Source organism: Euprymna scolopes, chromosome 1 (assembly GCF_053919585.1).
Source record: "Euprymna scolopes isolate OS-2025 chromosome 1, ASM5391958v1, whole genome shotgun sequence".
NCBI classification, from domain to species: Eukaryota; Metazoa; Mollusca; class Cephalopoda; order Sepiida; family Sepiolidae; genus Euprymna; species Euprymna scolopes.
The window spans coordinates 183,924,664-183,941,195 of record NC_136482.1 but is presented as its reverse complement, the minus strand read 5'-3'; the positions used below and the strand labels follow the sequence as shown (position 1 = coordinate 183,941,195).

Genomic DNA, 16,532 nt, shown 5'->3' with positions numbered 1-16,532 from the left:
TTTATTTTTGCTAGCTTTTGCAAAACGGTCATTATTAAAACCAATAAAAATATGCAGTCAGAATGGAGCATATTTTTCCTGGTGTATGAATACATACTGCACTACTCCCTTACCAAAGAGCTGATACCTGGGAGAATGGTTTATTGACAACAAAACAGTTACTACCCTACCTGCAAAATAAGGAGGAGATAATATCTGGGGAATTGGTATGATACCTATACCCTGAATTGAGCATCAAAAAATAGTAATTTTGGTTAAATTTCCATTCTTAATAGAAGTAATAGTATAGTTTTGCCTTCAGACAGACCAAATCTTCATTAGCAATATAGATGTCAAATATCACTTGTGGATAATATACAGTTCTAAATAGTAAACATTTTTTTTCCAGGCTTTACAGAAACTATAATTGGGTTGATGACTCATGGAAGGTCATTGTTAGTATTTTAACATTTATAGTCTCCATTTTAGTATGTATTAGTAGGTGAGTATCAGTGCTTTTTTTTTACTTTACCATTGGTAAACATTTCTAAACTGTGTATTCTATAAAATACTGCTTTATCTTGGCTTACTTTTTCTTTTTAAATAAATTTGAATAAAATGCAGCTTTAGCAATTACATTTATGAAAGTAGTATGAACTTAATTATTTTTTTTACTCTCTCCCATTGTGTACAAATACTACAATGGTTGTTTTAGTAGCCGATATGTGATGGTGTTTTTCACAATAAACTTAGCATCTAATAATTCTATTAAATACAATTTTTGGCCGATACATTTTAGTGATATAAGAATGCTTCTAGACTATTGTCAAAATTGAAAACTCCCTCCTCTCGAGAAAGTGGAAGTGGATGTTTGTGTTGAATAACTTTTTAAATTCTGATGTTGATCACATATTTATCGCACATTAACGATGGTACAATGAGTCTGATAATAAACAAAACCTGTTTAACTTTGATGCGGTCTTAGCTTTAGTTTGTCTGAATTTATTAGGAAAAATTCTTGTGCATTTGAATGACAAAGTAACTGTAGATCTGAGGCAGATCCAAAGCCATGTTACTAAAAATAAGACAAAGAAGAAAAAAAAGTTTTGAGTGCAAATAAGATTGTATTTATCTCTCTCTCTCTATATATATATTGGATCTTGTTCTCATGCACACTGGATGATATATGTTCCAGATAATGTCATTCATTAAAGTAGATGAGATAACTTGTCAGGTTTAGTATAATGTTAAGTGGGTATGTTTATTTAAAAGTAGCAGCAGTAGCATAGCAGAAGTAGAATAAGAAGGAAGATTCATCATCATCATCATCATCATCATCATGACGGGCTCCTTGCCCGGACCAATGTGACTCTTCCTCTCCAGAGTTTCCTGTCTTCCATCAGTTGCCTCAGATCTTCAGGTTCACAGTTGACATCGTGTGCTATTTGTTGGATGTACGTGAATCTAGGTTGTCCTCTGCTTGCGCATCCGTGTTGTGGAGTCCATAGCAATACATCACTCACCAATTCATGCTTGCTCCTCAGACAATGACTGGCAAATCGTAGGCATCTTTCTCTAATGGTATTAGATATGGCAGGTAGGTTGCCATAAAGTTGCTGCTTCGTCGGATGATTTTGCCAAGATATATTTAATATTGTTCTTAACATACGGGTGTATGTGCCGTCTAGTTTTCTTTCCAATCTTTTGGTGAGTGTCCAGGTTGTAGCACCGTAAACAAGGACAGACTCTACCACTACCCTGAAGAACTGCCTTTTCAGTTTGTCAGCCAGTCCTGAAGTCCATACTGAATGTAGCCCATCCAATGCGGTCCATGCTTTTGAGATACAAATTCCGATATCTCTCTCTATGTTGCTGCCCAGATACGTAAACTCGGCGACTTCTTTCAGTGTTGATCCAACCAAAGCCCTGATCTCTCCTTTCACATTGAAAGTCATAAACTTTGTCTTATCCGCATTTATGTGGAGACCAATGTCGTTTGCAGACTTTTCTAGCTTACGTAACAGTGTTTGCGCATCAGCAGTGTTGTTCGCGAACAAAGCAATATCGTCTGCGTAATCTGCATCGGTTATGTGTGCTGATTGATGACGTCTGTTTCTGAATTCATTTAGGGTGAAGCCTGGCATGTTGTGTATATCAACAGAGATGCGAAGTACAAAGTCAAGACAGACAATGAAAAGAAAAGGGGCAAGAGTATCTCCTTATAGAACCCCAGTGCGGATGTCGAAAAATTCAGTGTCCCCATCTGGCGACCTAACCATTGCTCGAGTGTGCTCATATAGCATCATGATAGCTTTAATTACTTCATTTGGAATGCCATATGCTTTTAATATGCTGGCCATTTTTCCTCTATGTATGGAGTCGAATGCTTTGGAGAAATCCACAAAGATCATGACTGCCTCAACGTTTTTTGTTTTGACTCCTTCAATCAGTCTCCTAACAGTAAGTATTTGACTAGTAGTAGAGCGATTCTTTCTAAATCCATTTTGGTTCTTCCTGAGCACTTCTTCGATCTTTGGTTGGATACGGTTGAGAAGCATGGCATTATAGATTTTTGCTGCAATTGGAGTGAGTGTTATTCCTCTGTAGTTACTTGGTATGCTTAGGTCACCCTTCTTGGGGAAGGGAAGTATGCATCCTTCCCTCCATATATTAATAATTTTTTGATTATATACAGAATTGCATGAATTAAGAAGTATGTCATTGAAACCACCTGTCTTCCATACTTCAGGAGGTATGTTATCTAAGCCTGCAGCTTTAGGATTCTTCATCCTCTTTTGTACATTTAGAAGTTCCTCCATTGTAAAATCACCCTTCTCAATATCGAGTTCCTGTAAAACAATCGGCTGAATTGGTTGGTCTGTTACTTCTGGTTTGTTTCCGAGTAGCTTTTCAAAATGTGCTTTCCATTTTGAACATGCATTTTCCGGAGTGTTTGCCTTTAACCTAGCTTTGGCAGGTCGTTTGCGCCCAGATATCTCATTTACTACTTGCTAAGCCAGATATGATTGTTTGTTATCTGCTGCATTCTGGATTCGATCTATTTGTTCTTGAACATACTTCTTTTGTTCTGATAAGTACATCATGCTAAGCTCTTGAAGCGCCTGCTTCCTTAATTTTGTATTCTGTCGAGTGGGGTATTTATGTTGCTTTTTGATTATGTTTTTTAACTTTTCTCGTTTTAATATTTTGTCATTTTTCCACAGTACTTTTCGCTTTACCTTGGGCATCAGAGGTATACACTTCTTTGCTGCTTCTTAGTGCGATCTAACAAAGTTTTTATAGGTGGTATTAGCAGTTGGTTCCTGCTCTTGTGCTTGTAAAGCATCAAATCTGTTTCGCAGTTCGAAGATGAATCTCTGTTTGATCTGATTGTCGTGTGACAATGTTGACCAGTTGTAGGGCTGTCTAGATGATTTTTTTTAGTTTTGTTCGCTCGTAGGCTTAACTTCAACTTAGAGGTTACAATCCTATGTTCAGTAGACACACCATAGAAACTGCTATAAGCTTCAGTTATGACAGCTATTGATCCACTTCTTATTCATAAAAAGATAGTCCAGTTGTGCCTTATCTCCATTTGGGGATTGATGGGTCCAGAGCTTACCAGGTCTTTTCTGAAAATGGGTATTCATGTAGACGTAGCTCACACAGGTGATATTATCCGAGCTATCGAAAGATTCAATATCACTCTAAATCAAACCAGAATTCCATACCGCATAGACCACCACATGGGTAACCAAGGGTCGCTACTTGGTGTGCCGGCACGGACCACAGCTATCGACAAGTTTACTACAGCACCAAAACCTAGGCTAGCAAAATGTAGACATACCATAAAAATATCTATCTTTAATGTACGGACACTTCAACCCACATCTCAAATATCAGAATTTGTTGCTTCATCCAAAGAACACAATATCGATATTGTGTGTATTCAAGAGCACCGTCTCTTCCACAATGACATGGACATAAAATACCATGAAATTGGTAACAGCAGGACATTAGTATCAGCGTCAGCATGGAAAAATTCAACAAATAGTACCATTGGGGGAGTAGGACTTCTGCTTAGCCCTCAAGCATTGAAATCATTGAATAGTGCTGAGAAGATAACACAAAGGATAATTCTTGCTACCTTCAGTGGTAATCCTGCTACTACTGTTATTTGTTGCTACAGCCCTACCAACGTCAGTGACAAGCAAGAGATCCTGAATTTCTACAATGAACTCTCAACAATAGTGCGCTCAATCCCCAAACATAATTCATTGGTTATCGGAGGTGACATGAATGCACATATAGGACGGGAAGACAACAAGCATAAGTTCTCTTTCCATGATGGAACAAACCGAAATGGAGAGTATCTATTAACTTTTCTCCTTGAAAATAACCTACAATGCATGAAGGAAGATTGATAAGAGAAAAAATGGGTTTTATTGTTTTGCACGACAGCCTGTCAGGTATAGCTGCTGCTGCTGATTTTATTTTTGTACAATTTTAGCCCATTGACTTATACTAAGCATGTGAAACTTTCAATTTATGACACTAATTTACATTAATGTTATACCAACTTAGTAGCTATTAAAATAGATTGATTTATTACTGTGACAGTATGTAAGATAATTAAAAAAAACAAATTGACAAATAAAAGATAAAGAAATTATTCTGAGAATAATTTTTAAAATTTTTCATGGAAAATTTTAAAAATTAAAGAAAGATGTAGTTTGTTCAAATCATTGCCTTATATGTATATAGAGAAGTAGGAGGCTATCACAATGTAAGGAATGGAAATTTGCCAGTGTTGAGAAGAAAGACACAACCAGTGATTTGTGTTTTTTTTTTGTTTTTTTTTCAATAGTAAATCTACTTCATTAGTCAAAACTTCTGCACAGTGGTCTAATGTATGTGACCGTGATTGTTAGGAAATATAATTTGATTTTAAAAATCTGAATGAAAAATTAAAAATAAAATAGATTCTTTCACAGCATAATTAAAACCATTTCAAATTAAAGATGCAAAAGAATTTTTTCTCTTTCAAAACATTTCTGAAACACTAAATGAATATTCAACAACAATCAAAAAGGATTAACTTTATTGAAACTGACTTGATAGTCATTAGAAATTAACTCTGAGAAATAAAGCTAGTCAATCTATTTAAAACTTGTTTTATAAAACAATATTTTTGTATTTGTGAAAAGCATGTAAACATAATTCTTAGATTAATTTGAAAAAGATGTAAAGCTATTTAAAAATATTTACAAATATTTTTGTAAAACTTTATTCATTTTAAGTAATTTTTATTGTTTTCCCCCATTTGTGATATTCTTGCGAAATGTTTAATCTTGTTGCCTTCTTTTCAGAGTTTATTTAGGATATCATTTTGTAAGTCAAGTGCTTTTTGGCAGTTTTCTTGGCATGGTGTTGGGAGCTGCCTGGTTCTGTATGGTACATCTAGTATTGACTCCATTCTTCCCAGTAATTGCATCAAGGTAAGTCATTTTTAATCTTAATTTTCATCCCCCTCCCCCAATCCTGTTTGCTTCATTATTAAAGACATTTGTAATTCATAAAACTTCTTGAAAAAATAATCAGTACAAACTTTGTCTTTTTTTTTTTTTTAAAGTGAAAAAATCTTTTTGAGTGTACTTATTATCTTGAAAGCTATTGCTAGTAAACTAATTTCTAATTAAATGCTTCATGCAGCTAGTTTAGTTAAACAACAAAAATGATGTCATTCAAATGTTTGTAAAAATTATTGGGAAATGATGACAATTTTTTTTTTTTTTTTTTACTCTCACTCATTTGAAATATACATGAAGTAGTGTTGGGACAATCAATCGGAATCGGAAATCAGAAAAATTGGAACTTTTAGGTGTATCGGAATCTGAAAAATATGTGCCTATTTTCTGATGCCAAAAAATGATTCTTTTTATTAGCTTTTTAAATGATTTTGTTTAAAGCAAAACCCACTACTACTTATAGTAATGATGAAATAATAAATATTTATTGATTTTAAACTACCAGTAAAACTAAAATCGATCCTCCACAAATGTATTTTTACATTTGAGAAAATACTTGCATATTTAATGTTTTTTATGGTAATCATGAAAAAATAACAACTCTGTAATTAAATATTTAGAGAATTATAAAGAATTGGAATTTCGTACTGAATCAGCATCTGGAATAATATTGGAATTGTCCCATCTCTAACATTAAGATGAAAGGCAATAATTACAAACGCATTAATGACTTTTATTTTTATTTATTTTTATATTTATTTTTATATTTAGCTGGTCAGTAACTTTATAATTTCCCATTAAAACAGTTTGTTTACATTGATGCTAATGTGTTGCATCTCCCTCCTGACCTTTAACTTTTAAGATATTCCATTGTTTCATTTTGTTTAAGGAATAAAATTAAATCCAGAAATTTGTCAATTCACAACATTATTAGAGAAATATTTATGATGTATGTACCAATCATGAATGAAAATGTTGTATTCCAAAAATCACATAAATTGATGAAGTACTTTTTTTAAAGCTAAGAAAATCAAAATTTACAATTTTTAGCGATTATTTATTTTGAATACAAACATAATTTCGCTAGTTGAATGAAGTTGTTTTCCTTGCATTTTAATACATTCTAAAACAACATGGCTCTCTCGTCATAATTTTCTTTTTAATTATTGGAGTATGACATCTTTCCATGACGAGTATATACATTATAAAGATTTGTCTTTATTTTTAAGTCAAATTGTAAATAAGAATCTGTTCATCTAATATTTCTGTTAATTCATTTTTTATGTAAAAAAAAAAAAAAAAGAAGACAAAATTGATATTTTCCAACTTCATGAATCCCACTCCATATGTGTGGGCAGGACAACACAAAAAGCAACTCTAACCGGTTTCAACCAAGTCAAAATTAAAAGAAAGACATGGTCAGGGGGAGGGGGGGGACTATTCTTTTATGAAACAAAAGTTCTCTACAACCCTTGTCATGCAACACTTGAAGTCTCAGATTTCATGGCAAATTCTGATTTTCAGTATAAACAGAGAGAAAAAAATTGTCTTTTTCTTATCAAAAAAAAAAAAATGAAAGTGGATGATTTCATTCATGATGCAGAGAACTCAAATTTCTGGATTTAGAAAAAGAAGCGAATTTTGCTTAAACAAAAAAAAAAAATGAAAATTCTCATCCCTGGAAATTTGTAATTTACTCTCGGCGATGTTCAAAATGAAATAATATAAAGTTCAATTTTGTTTTACTAAAATTAAGAACGAAATAGATGTAAATTTATTTTGACAAATTCCAGCAAAATTTTGTTATTTAATGTAAAACATTCATAGTTAATACAGGTGCATTCCCCTCTTTTGAATTTTTAATTTAAGCATGTGAAAACGAACCATAATACAATTGAACTTTAAAAGAAAAAGTCTTAATAAATATAATCCAAGTTATGAACAAAATGATTATAGTTAAGGTCATCTATTACTTAAAACTGAGTGTTTTGTTAAAGTCAGAAACTACATAAGATACACTTATAAACTTTACAGCATCGGAGTCAATGTGACATAGCCTAGCTATGATAAAAAAAAAATACTGGATCTAAACCAAGGACTAAATTGGCATGTCGAAGAGATTTTTTTTTTTCTTTTTTTTTTTTTTTTTTTTTGGTTGTTGTTCATTCTTACTGGTGGTAGTTTCAAAAGCACTGAAACTAGTTCAAACAATCGGCTTACTATTATGTTAAATGCTTTTTTTAAATTTTTATCATTTTCTTAGAGAATGTTAAGTAACTTTGTTAGTTTTATATGATTAATTCCTACACCTTATATTTTCTCCTTGTCACATCGATTTATGTATTTTATGATGTTTCTCTAAATTTGTCAGAAAACAAAGAAAAATAATATTCATTCTTTTCCAGTTTTATAGGAGAATTTCTAATGGTGAGAGATTCCACTCTCATTCCTCATGTCATGTGGTTTGAATATAAATCCTCTCGGAGTGAAGCCAGGTGAGTTTATTTAGGACAATTTCAATACCTTGTAATAAATCCAATTTCTGCAAGTAAAATAATGAATTTTTACAATTACAGAAAATGGAAATCTATTAAAAACCCTTCCAGATAATACAAAATTAATTTTTTTTTTCTTTATGGAAAATGTGAATAACTTTTCTTTTTTTTTTTTTTTTTTTTTTTTTTTTAAATAAAGTGTGATTAAAAATTAGCATGAACCTGATTTTATGCAGTGTTTGCATCAGGCAAGAAGAATAAAGAAAAAAAATGGCTGCTGTCTTTACTTATCAACTGGGGATCTTATGAGGTAACGAGACTTCAAGACATCTACTATGCATATGAAAGGCAGACGGTTTCAATAAAAAAAGTTGATCAGAGAAGGGCATTATTTTTGGGAGAAGTGAGTTTTGTCAAATGTGTATTGGATTTTGATAATGAGAATTGTGAGGAGAAGAAGAAGAGTCAATATAAATTGTTGGGAGACTGCAGAATATTTTACAGCCAGCGACCTCCAATATAGGGACACTTAAGAACCAGATAATCTTACTTATAAGGGTGTGGGGTAAATTAATTATGAAAAGACTGACACATCTCTTCCTTTCTCTTAATAAATACATAATTTCACACTAATAAAATTACAGACCCTGTTGGTGGGCCTTTAGAATACACCAACTGCCTCCCTGTAGAGAGTAAAAGTCCCCGAATGGGGGCCACCTGTTGATTGTGGGTGGCAACCTGTAATGCTTAAGAATAGGATCCTGGTGACTGAGCAGATCATCTTTAGGGTACTATAAGAACATGAACTGCAACACACCACTTTGACCCTAACTTGGGCATAGACGGGCGGTTGGACAGGCCTGATCCAATCAATTGGTTGGTCATGTCTAGAACTAAATCGGGTAGACATAACAAGAAAATACGCTTACGCTCCCCACATTATACAATAAACTGATTTAGTAAGCGGTGGCTTAAGAGTCCATTTACTTAATGGACACTGGACCGAAAATGGGTGTGAAACACATTTTTTTTTTTTTTTTTTTTTTTTCTAGAAATTCTTGTTGTGTTGGGGTCAATGGGTCTCCCCTCATAACACCTTCCATATACGGCTTTGAAGTGGGAGGGGAGCAGGAGAGAGGAAAAAAAATAACAAAATTATGTACAACAATAAGCCTCATAAAAAAAAAATCATTCTGAAGTCTCAGATCTTTCCAGTTCAGACTCAGAAATCAAAATGAAATATGAAAACAGAAATTTCCCAACATACATAGTGATGCAATCAAATGATGAAAACCCCGTTACAAAAATATCACCTTTCAAAATAGAAAAAAATTTTCTCCAAAAGTATCAAACAAAAACAATAAAAAAATAAACAATAGCACAATCCTAATTGAAAGAATTAAAATGGAAACAATTAGATAATACAGCAATCAGAACTCATCCACATAAAACATTAAACTCAAGCAAAGACATAATTATAAACTCTGAACTATCATTGTACACTATAGAAGAAATCAAAGACAATCTCAAAACACAAAAAAAAAAAATTATATTCATCATTACATACATCTTAATCTTTGATACCTCCAAAAACATCAAAATGGATGTCACGATATGAATATTATCATGACTAGTGTATATGCCCCTAACATGCATAAGATGTGGAGAAAGATTCATACAAAGAATGCAAAAATGAATCCAAATGCACTAATAGCAGTGAAAATCACCGAGCAATTCCAAAAATTGCCTTATGATAAAACAGAAAAAAGAAATCCTCAAAATAAAATACACCAAAAACATTACCTTCTTAGAAGCCACGAAAACAATACAAAACACCAATTATGCAGAAATAACTAAAGGAAAATCACTACAAGAGCAACAAACTTAACCAACATGAAAATAGAAGACATCAAATTCTTAAATGAAATGATCAATTTACCAGAAGAATTAAAAAACTAAATTAATACTGAAAACAAAATCTACCTAAACAAAAACATAACTCAGAGGACTGAACAAAATACCCAACCAAAAATATACACAAAATCCCAAAACGCAACTACGACAGAAACATAACTAAAATGGTGACTTTCAGATCATGCAGCATTAATATATATTTTTTTTTAATTCAATTAAACATTATATAATCTGTTGCAATATTTTGGGATTAATGGGGTATGATCCCACACAGTCGGACGATTCTATTTATAAACGATGCTGCTAAGAACTGACAAATCAAATTAATTCACGTTCTGCTACCAACCAATCAGAAACCAGAATTGCTTCATAAATATTAAAACTTTTCTGGAGCAATTTCACATGTTCTTTTCCCGTGTTTCGACACAGTAAGAATATTTTGTTCTGTGGAACTGTCTACTACAAACAAGTCACCTCCTAGGACTTGTGTGTAACAGCGAACCATCTGAAACTGTTCTGAAACTCAAAATGGCTTACACTTCTAGATAATCAATTCTTAATGCTGCAATATTTTAAGTTACAAATTTATTATATATTTTACTAAAATATCTTGTTTTCTATGTTTAAGCTTAACCATATTGCTTTTCATGCTCACATTTTTCTATTGTAATCCATGATTTTTGCAGACTTTCAGTAAATTCACTTGTTCTTTGTTTAAATTCAGTCTTATTTTTTTGCCCCCATAAACGTAACATACACATGTGTAAAACAATGTACGGCACTTGTCTGCTTTCATTCTCTCTGTTTCACTTGTTATTTCTCTTTTTGCAAGAGTGATGAATTAGTAGTAACACTAGTAGCTGAAGCGACGTGGTTGCTATGGAAACCAGTCAGGAAAAAAGTTGCTCACCTTAAGTTTTTTTTACGATTTTGTACACTAGTAAATTCATCTTAACTTTTGTTTTACTGAACGCGAATTGAATTTTTTTTTTTTTTCACAATATAGCTGAGGTGATCTATAAACTGTAATTGTTTGAAATTTGGTCGAAAAATGAGGGAGCAGTGAAGCTTTAAAGCAGTTCTAAGTGACTAAAACTGCTACTTAACCATATATTCAAATACTACCGTGTTTGAATGATATGCAAGACAACACACCAAGTCATGCATCAAAGTTTACTAAATCCCGGTTGAAAGATTTTCATAAGATTCTCTTATGGACTGACCTCCAAATAGCTGTGACTTGAATCCTGTTGAGCATCCTCATTAGATATATTTATTCTAATGGAAAGCAATTTTAACAGCAAGTGTGTCCTTTTGGAGATGGTTAAAGTTGCTGCAAACAACTTACCAGCCATTAAAAGTGCAAATCTAATAAGCAGCCTGTTGTAAACATTGGATAAGAATTATTGAAAAGGAATGAGCATTTGTGCAACAAATTTTAGGAGGTTATAATTTTTTTATATATATCTATTTTTAAAATAAAATGTTTTTTCATATTTTTCCTGTAAGAAATTGACAAATTTGTTTCATAGTTTTACAAGGTAAAATAATGTAAAAGTATCAAAATAAATAGTTGCAAATTTAACTTAGTAAAAAATTTTTTCCAACAAACAATAGTTGTCTCTATCAGTATGTATCTAAGTTAATGATATTGAGTAGAATCTGAACATCATAATAGAACTTAACATTAAAAATGCAACTCTATAATAACTTGTATATAATCTCTAGATGCAGCTTATGTGGAGCTTCAATGACAGCAGAGAAAATAGTGTTTTTACAAATTTCATCTTTTGAGTTTCAATTGACTTTTTTATTTATTTATTTTTTATTACATTTTCACCCCAAACAAGGCACATTGCCACTTTGGTGTAGGGGGCTACTATCAGGGGCAACAACTACTGGGGTACTATGTTGGGATTTGGACAGCAAGATGTCGGTTCACGTTACACTTGAACTTCTGCATGTCAGTACTGTTGGGGAAGCAGGGACCTCGAATGGAATTCCAGAGTCTAGCGGTTCTGGGGAAGAAATTACTGGAGTAGAAAGATCTTTTACATCTAGGGATCTCTACTGTGTGAGGGTGGGATTTAGCTGCCTGTCGGGTTTGTCTACGTCGTGAGGGCACAAATGTCTGCAGTTCGCCAGAGCATTCACCATTAAAATACTTGTAGAACAGGCAGAGGGATGCAACATTTCGTCGATGGGACAGAGGCTGAAGCTTAGATGCCAGTTCAGGGCCTATCAGATTGGCGACTCTTTTTTGAACCTTGTCTAGGAGCGAGAGACTAGTAGCAGATGCACCAGCCCAAATGTGACAGCAATACTCCATACATGGGCGAATGGTGGCCTTATAGAGGTACAGGATACTTTCGGGTGTTAGTAGTTTTCTAGCACGGTAGAGAGAGCCTACCTTCTTCGCAGCGGCCCTTGCAATGCTTTCAATGTAATTGTTCCAACTCATGTTTCGTGTGAACGTTAGGCCAAGCAGTTTGAAAGATGTACTCTCAGATAAAGAGTCTTTGGCCATTGCTATTGGTGGCAGAGAAGGTTTCTTGTAATTATTGAAGGAAACCAGTTTAGTCTTGGCAGCATTGAATGTGACCATCCATTTTTGTCCCCATTCCTACAGATTGGAGGTCATCCTCTAGTGTTTTTGCCATATCTTTAGATATGTGTTCATTTGTTTTCCTGTCATGCCTGTTAGAGTGTGGTGTCATCAGCATATATACCCATCTCACAGACAATTTTGTCAGGGAGGTCATTTATGAATATTAGGAACAATAGAGGTTCAAGGATAGACCTCTGAGGCACTCCCACATTTATATCATATTGTTTAGATGTACGACCGTCGAGGACAACCTGGATTTTTCTCTTATCTAAGAAGGATTTAATTATGTTAAGTATTCTACCAGTGATACCGTATGATCTAATTTTCCTGAGGAGACCCTCATGCCATACTCTGTCAAAAGCCTTAGATATATCTAGGGCTATCGCTCTGCCCTCCCCGCTTTGTCCAGTAAATGGTATATATGTTCAGAGATGGCAGTGAGGATGTCTGCTGTGGAACAGGCTTGTCTAAATCCATATTGTTTGTCAGTCAGAAGTTTAGCATCTGTAAGGTGATGGAGTAGAGCATGGTTAATTATGGTCTCAAATATTTTGGCGAAAAGTGGGAGGAGGTTAATGGGGCGATAATTTGATGGGTTAGTTCTTTCGCCAGAATTCTTGAATACTGGTACCAGGCTGGAAAGCAAGATTCATTAAGGCATTTGTTGTAGAGTTTGGAGAGAACTGGATCTACTTCGGTTGAGCACTTTTTTAATAGCACAGCTGGGACGAGATCAGGTCCACATGCTTTTGAAGTTTCAAGTTTTTTATGATAGCATACACCTGAGCAGGGGTGATTTTTAGATCGTCTAGCGTGATGTATGTCCGCAAAGGAAAGTTAGGTAGGGGGTGGTTGGAAGGGTCCAGTGTGGAGTTTTAGGCAAACCAACTGGCAAGCATATTAACCTTCTCAGTTGCTGAGCAAACAACCTCGTGATTGTTGGTTAGTGGGGGAATTGTTGATTGCCCATTATTTACTACACTGTAGATTTTCCAGAAGTCACGAGTTCCTAATTTTTGTGCTTTGGTGCATTTTATAGGGGTTTCAGTAAATTCTCTCTGTCGCTATTTCTTTAACATTACTTCTAGCTTCTATATACTTCTGTCTGTTTGAACTGGACTTATGTCGGTTAAATCTGCGGTATGCATGCTGCCTTTGAGCAATGGCAGTTGCACAAGTAAAAGTAAACCATTGGAGAGAGTGGGGCTTGCTATAAAATTTCCGCATGGGAACATGTGCTTCAATTGCCGGTTTGAACCATTCAGTGGTCTCATTTGCACACTGTTCAGCAGGAAGAGAAAAAATATTTCCCTATGGGGCATCTCTGATGGCTTCCCAGTCAGCTTTCTTATAATATCTCGTTTTGAGCACTGGCTCTTCAGTTTTGGGTCTAGAGTTTAGGGCAATTTCGACTATTATCACTACATGATCAGCGTTCCCGAGTGCGCTGTCAGCGGGAACTGTAGTCAGAAACAGATCTAGAAGTGATGCGTGTTGTTCTTGCTGGTCAGGGAAACTGTTTATTTATTTAACTTGAAAAACATCTTTGATTTATAAATTAGTAGAAAGTTAATGGAGATATTACTTTTAGAAAATTATATTAAGAATAAACTTATGTTATGTATGTGAATTGCACATGTCGAATATACCCAAACATTCGCTACTATATGACAAAAAAACAAAAAACAATTTTTATTCTTAAAACTAATGCCATTTCATTTTTTGCTTTTTGTTTCTCTTACTGTAATAGAGTACACATATGCAAATGCATGCAAAATGATGTCAATGATAAGGGAAAAGAAAGACTATAGTGACGTCATAGCTGTAACGAGAAGTCACGTGTGGCGGGAGAATGAAGAAATAAATGTTGTTACAAAAAAAAGAGTTGAGTTATTACTTGTCAAATGTTCTTGCAACGTACTGAGTTCCTTGTACAACGTTATATTACTACAATATCCAACAAGTGGAGGTTAGCGTCAATTTTAATGCCATCATTCATTTCCTCTTAAAGTTTTATTCTTATTGATCCAAATAAGGATATTCTAATTGCTACCATATTGGTTTTCACGACAAATGCAACATAATCATCTTTGAATTTAATGGCGATTCTAGAACTTCGCCAACAAATTAGAACAATAAATTCTGGAGAGAAATATTTGGAGAATCTGACCCTTTCAGATTCATGATTTGTATTGTTTGTCAGATAAACATTTCTGACATCTTTGCCTTCCAATAATTTATACACATGCTCAATTCCAATTTATTTGGCTGTCATTTTTTGGAGCCCTCTACCCTCCAAGAAAAAAAAAAAAGCAATGGAACTCCAAGTCAATGCGGCAACAAACCCCACCCCTTCATGAAAATAAAAAAAAAAATAAAAAAATTGGATACTCAAGGAAAAAATAAGCTTGTAGAATGTTCAAATGTCCACTTCAGAAATTTCCAGAGAACTATTCTGCACAAGCAACTTGGTTTGTGTAACAAATAGATATAAAGTAATAATTGTTATAGTTTGGGTATTGCGATGAAAATTGTAAAAAGCAGTTACATCATGATACGAGATGTTTCATATTAAATGAAGAACTACCAAAATAATTTCACTTTTTTTTTTTTTTTTTTCTTTTGTAGAAATCGTCAACGAAAGGTGACCGGACGCAAATCTCAATAAGGACTTGTCACCTTCTAAACATTGCAGACTGATGTTTTCTGGACGAGTGACTTGGGTGCTGCATACATTGCGGGATGGGGTTCGGGGAATGTTGTCAAGCGCACAAGAGTTTTTTTGGCTCTGTTTAAGGCCGGCCAACTGAGACGTGTGATCACAAACGGCAACGGACAGGCTGACTGACAACAACACAATGTAAGGAAGAGAAAAAGAAGAAAAAGCAAGGAGGAGGGAGGAAAAAAAAATTAATACAAAGAATGTTTTTTGTTTTTCTAATCAAACATCATTCTTGAATTACGGGAAAAATAAGACTATCATTCAGTTCTTAAACTATGCCGCCGCCGCTGCTGCTATTACTAATTCTACTTTTGACCATTTCTCGTGTTGCCCGTATAGATGCTCAAAATCCCCCCCACCCCAGAAAGGTCAACACAAACCAACCTCAGCAAATTCATTCACACAAAATATTTACTGTTAATGGATTAAATTTTTTTTTTCTTCTTTCATAAGACATTTTTTCCTCTTCTCTTCCAGTGATGTATTTTCATTATTGATTTTATTTCATCTTTTGTGATAAAATAAGTTAATTGTTTTTAATTTGGTCTTGTCTTTTTTTATTGGCATGGATCTAAAACTTTTTCTAAATTAACCCAGACTAGACCTTGTTTGAACACTGAAAAAAATCAACACAAATACCAACAAAACTTCTAATTCTGTCTGACATATCTATATAAATAAAACAGATGTATGCATGTCTGAAAATATTTACCTGATAACATAACACTGAAATTAACAGGAAATAGTAATGATACACCAAGGATGGTTTATAACGAGTAAAATCTTTGTTTGGATGGATGACTAATGTGTAGTATTATATAGTTAAATTGAAATGCAAACAGTTCATTTCAACTTAACTTCTTTCTACGCATACCGAAATTCAATTCATTTAATATTAAATTTTTCTTACCTATCTCTCAATAACTACATCAGTAGGAGACGCAGTTGTAGTGCATTCCAGTGATGGAACAGGAGTGAGATCTTGGTTTATAGTTTGGAACCTATTACATTGAAGGGTTGTTTATTTTTTACCCTATCTAAAAAAGAGAGAGAGAGAGACATTTTCTGCATAGGTAAATGGTGGCTTTGTAGAGATATAGGATACTTTCATGTGCAAGTAATTTTCTAACATAAAGGGAGGCCATCTTTTTTCTTTACAGCAACCTTGGCAATGTCTTTGATGTATTTGTTCCAATTCATACTTCCTGTAAATGTTAGAGCCAAAGAATTTGAAGGAGGAGTTCTCCAGCAGGATTAATTTTTTTTTTAATAGAACTTTACTCACA

At 33.8% G+C, this 16,532-nt stretch overlaps 1 protein-coding gene across 2 annotated transcripts in view; it reads left to right on the top strand.

The window, feature by feature from the left end:
- Positions 1-15,786, top strand: part of LOC145278124 (dolichyldiphosphatase 1-like) — a 48,199-nt gene extending 32,413 nt beyond the window's left edge. Inside the window, exons 5-8 of one of the 2 annotated variants that reach the window (XM_080130407.1) lie at positions 389-481; positions 5,349-5,477; positions 7,913-8,002; positions 15,153-15,786. In XM_080130407.1, the coding sequence (XP_079986533.1) occupies positions 389-481; positions 5,349-5,477; positions 7,913-8,002; positions 15,153-15,192 (352 nt within the window). In that variant the 3' untranslated portion in view covers positions 15,193-15,786. The remainder of the gene's footprint in view (positions 1-388; positions 482-5,348; positions 5,478-7,912; positions 8,003-15,152) is intronic. The other variant, XM_080130413.1, reaches the window with a different exon arrangement.
- The last annotated feature ends 746 nt before the right edge of the window (positions 15,787-16,532 follow it).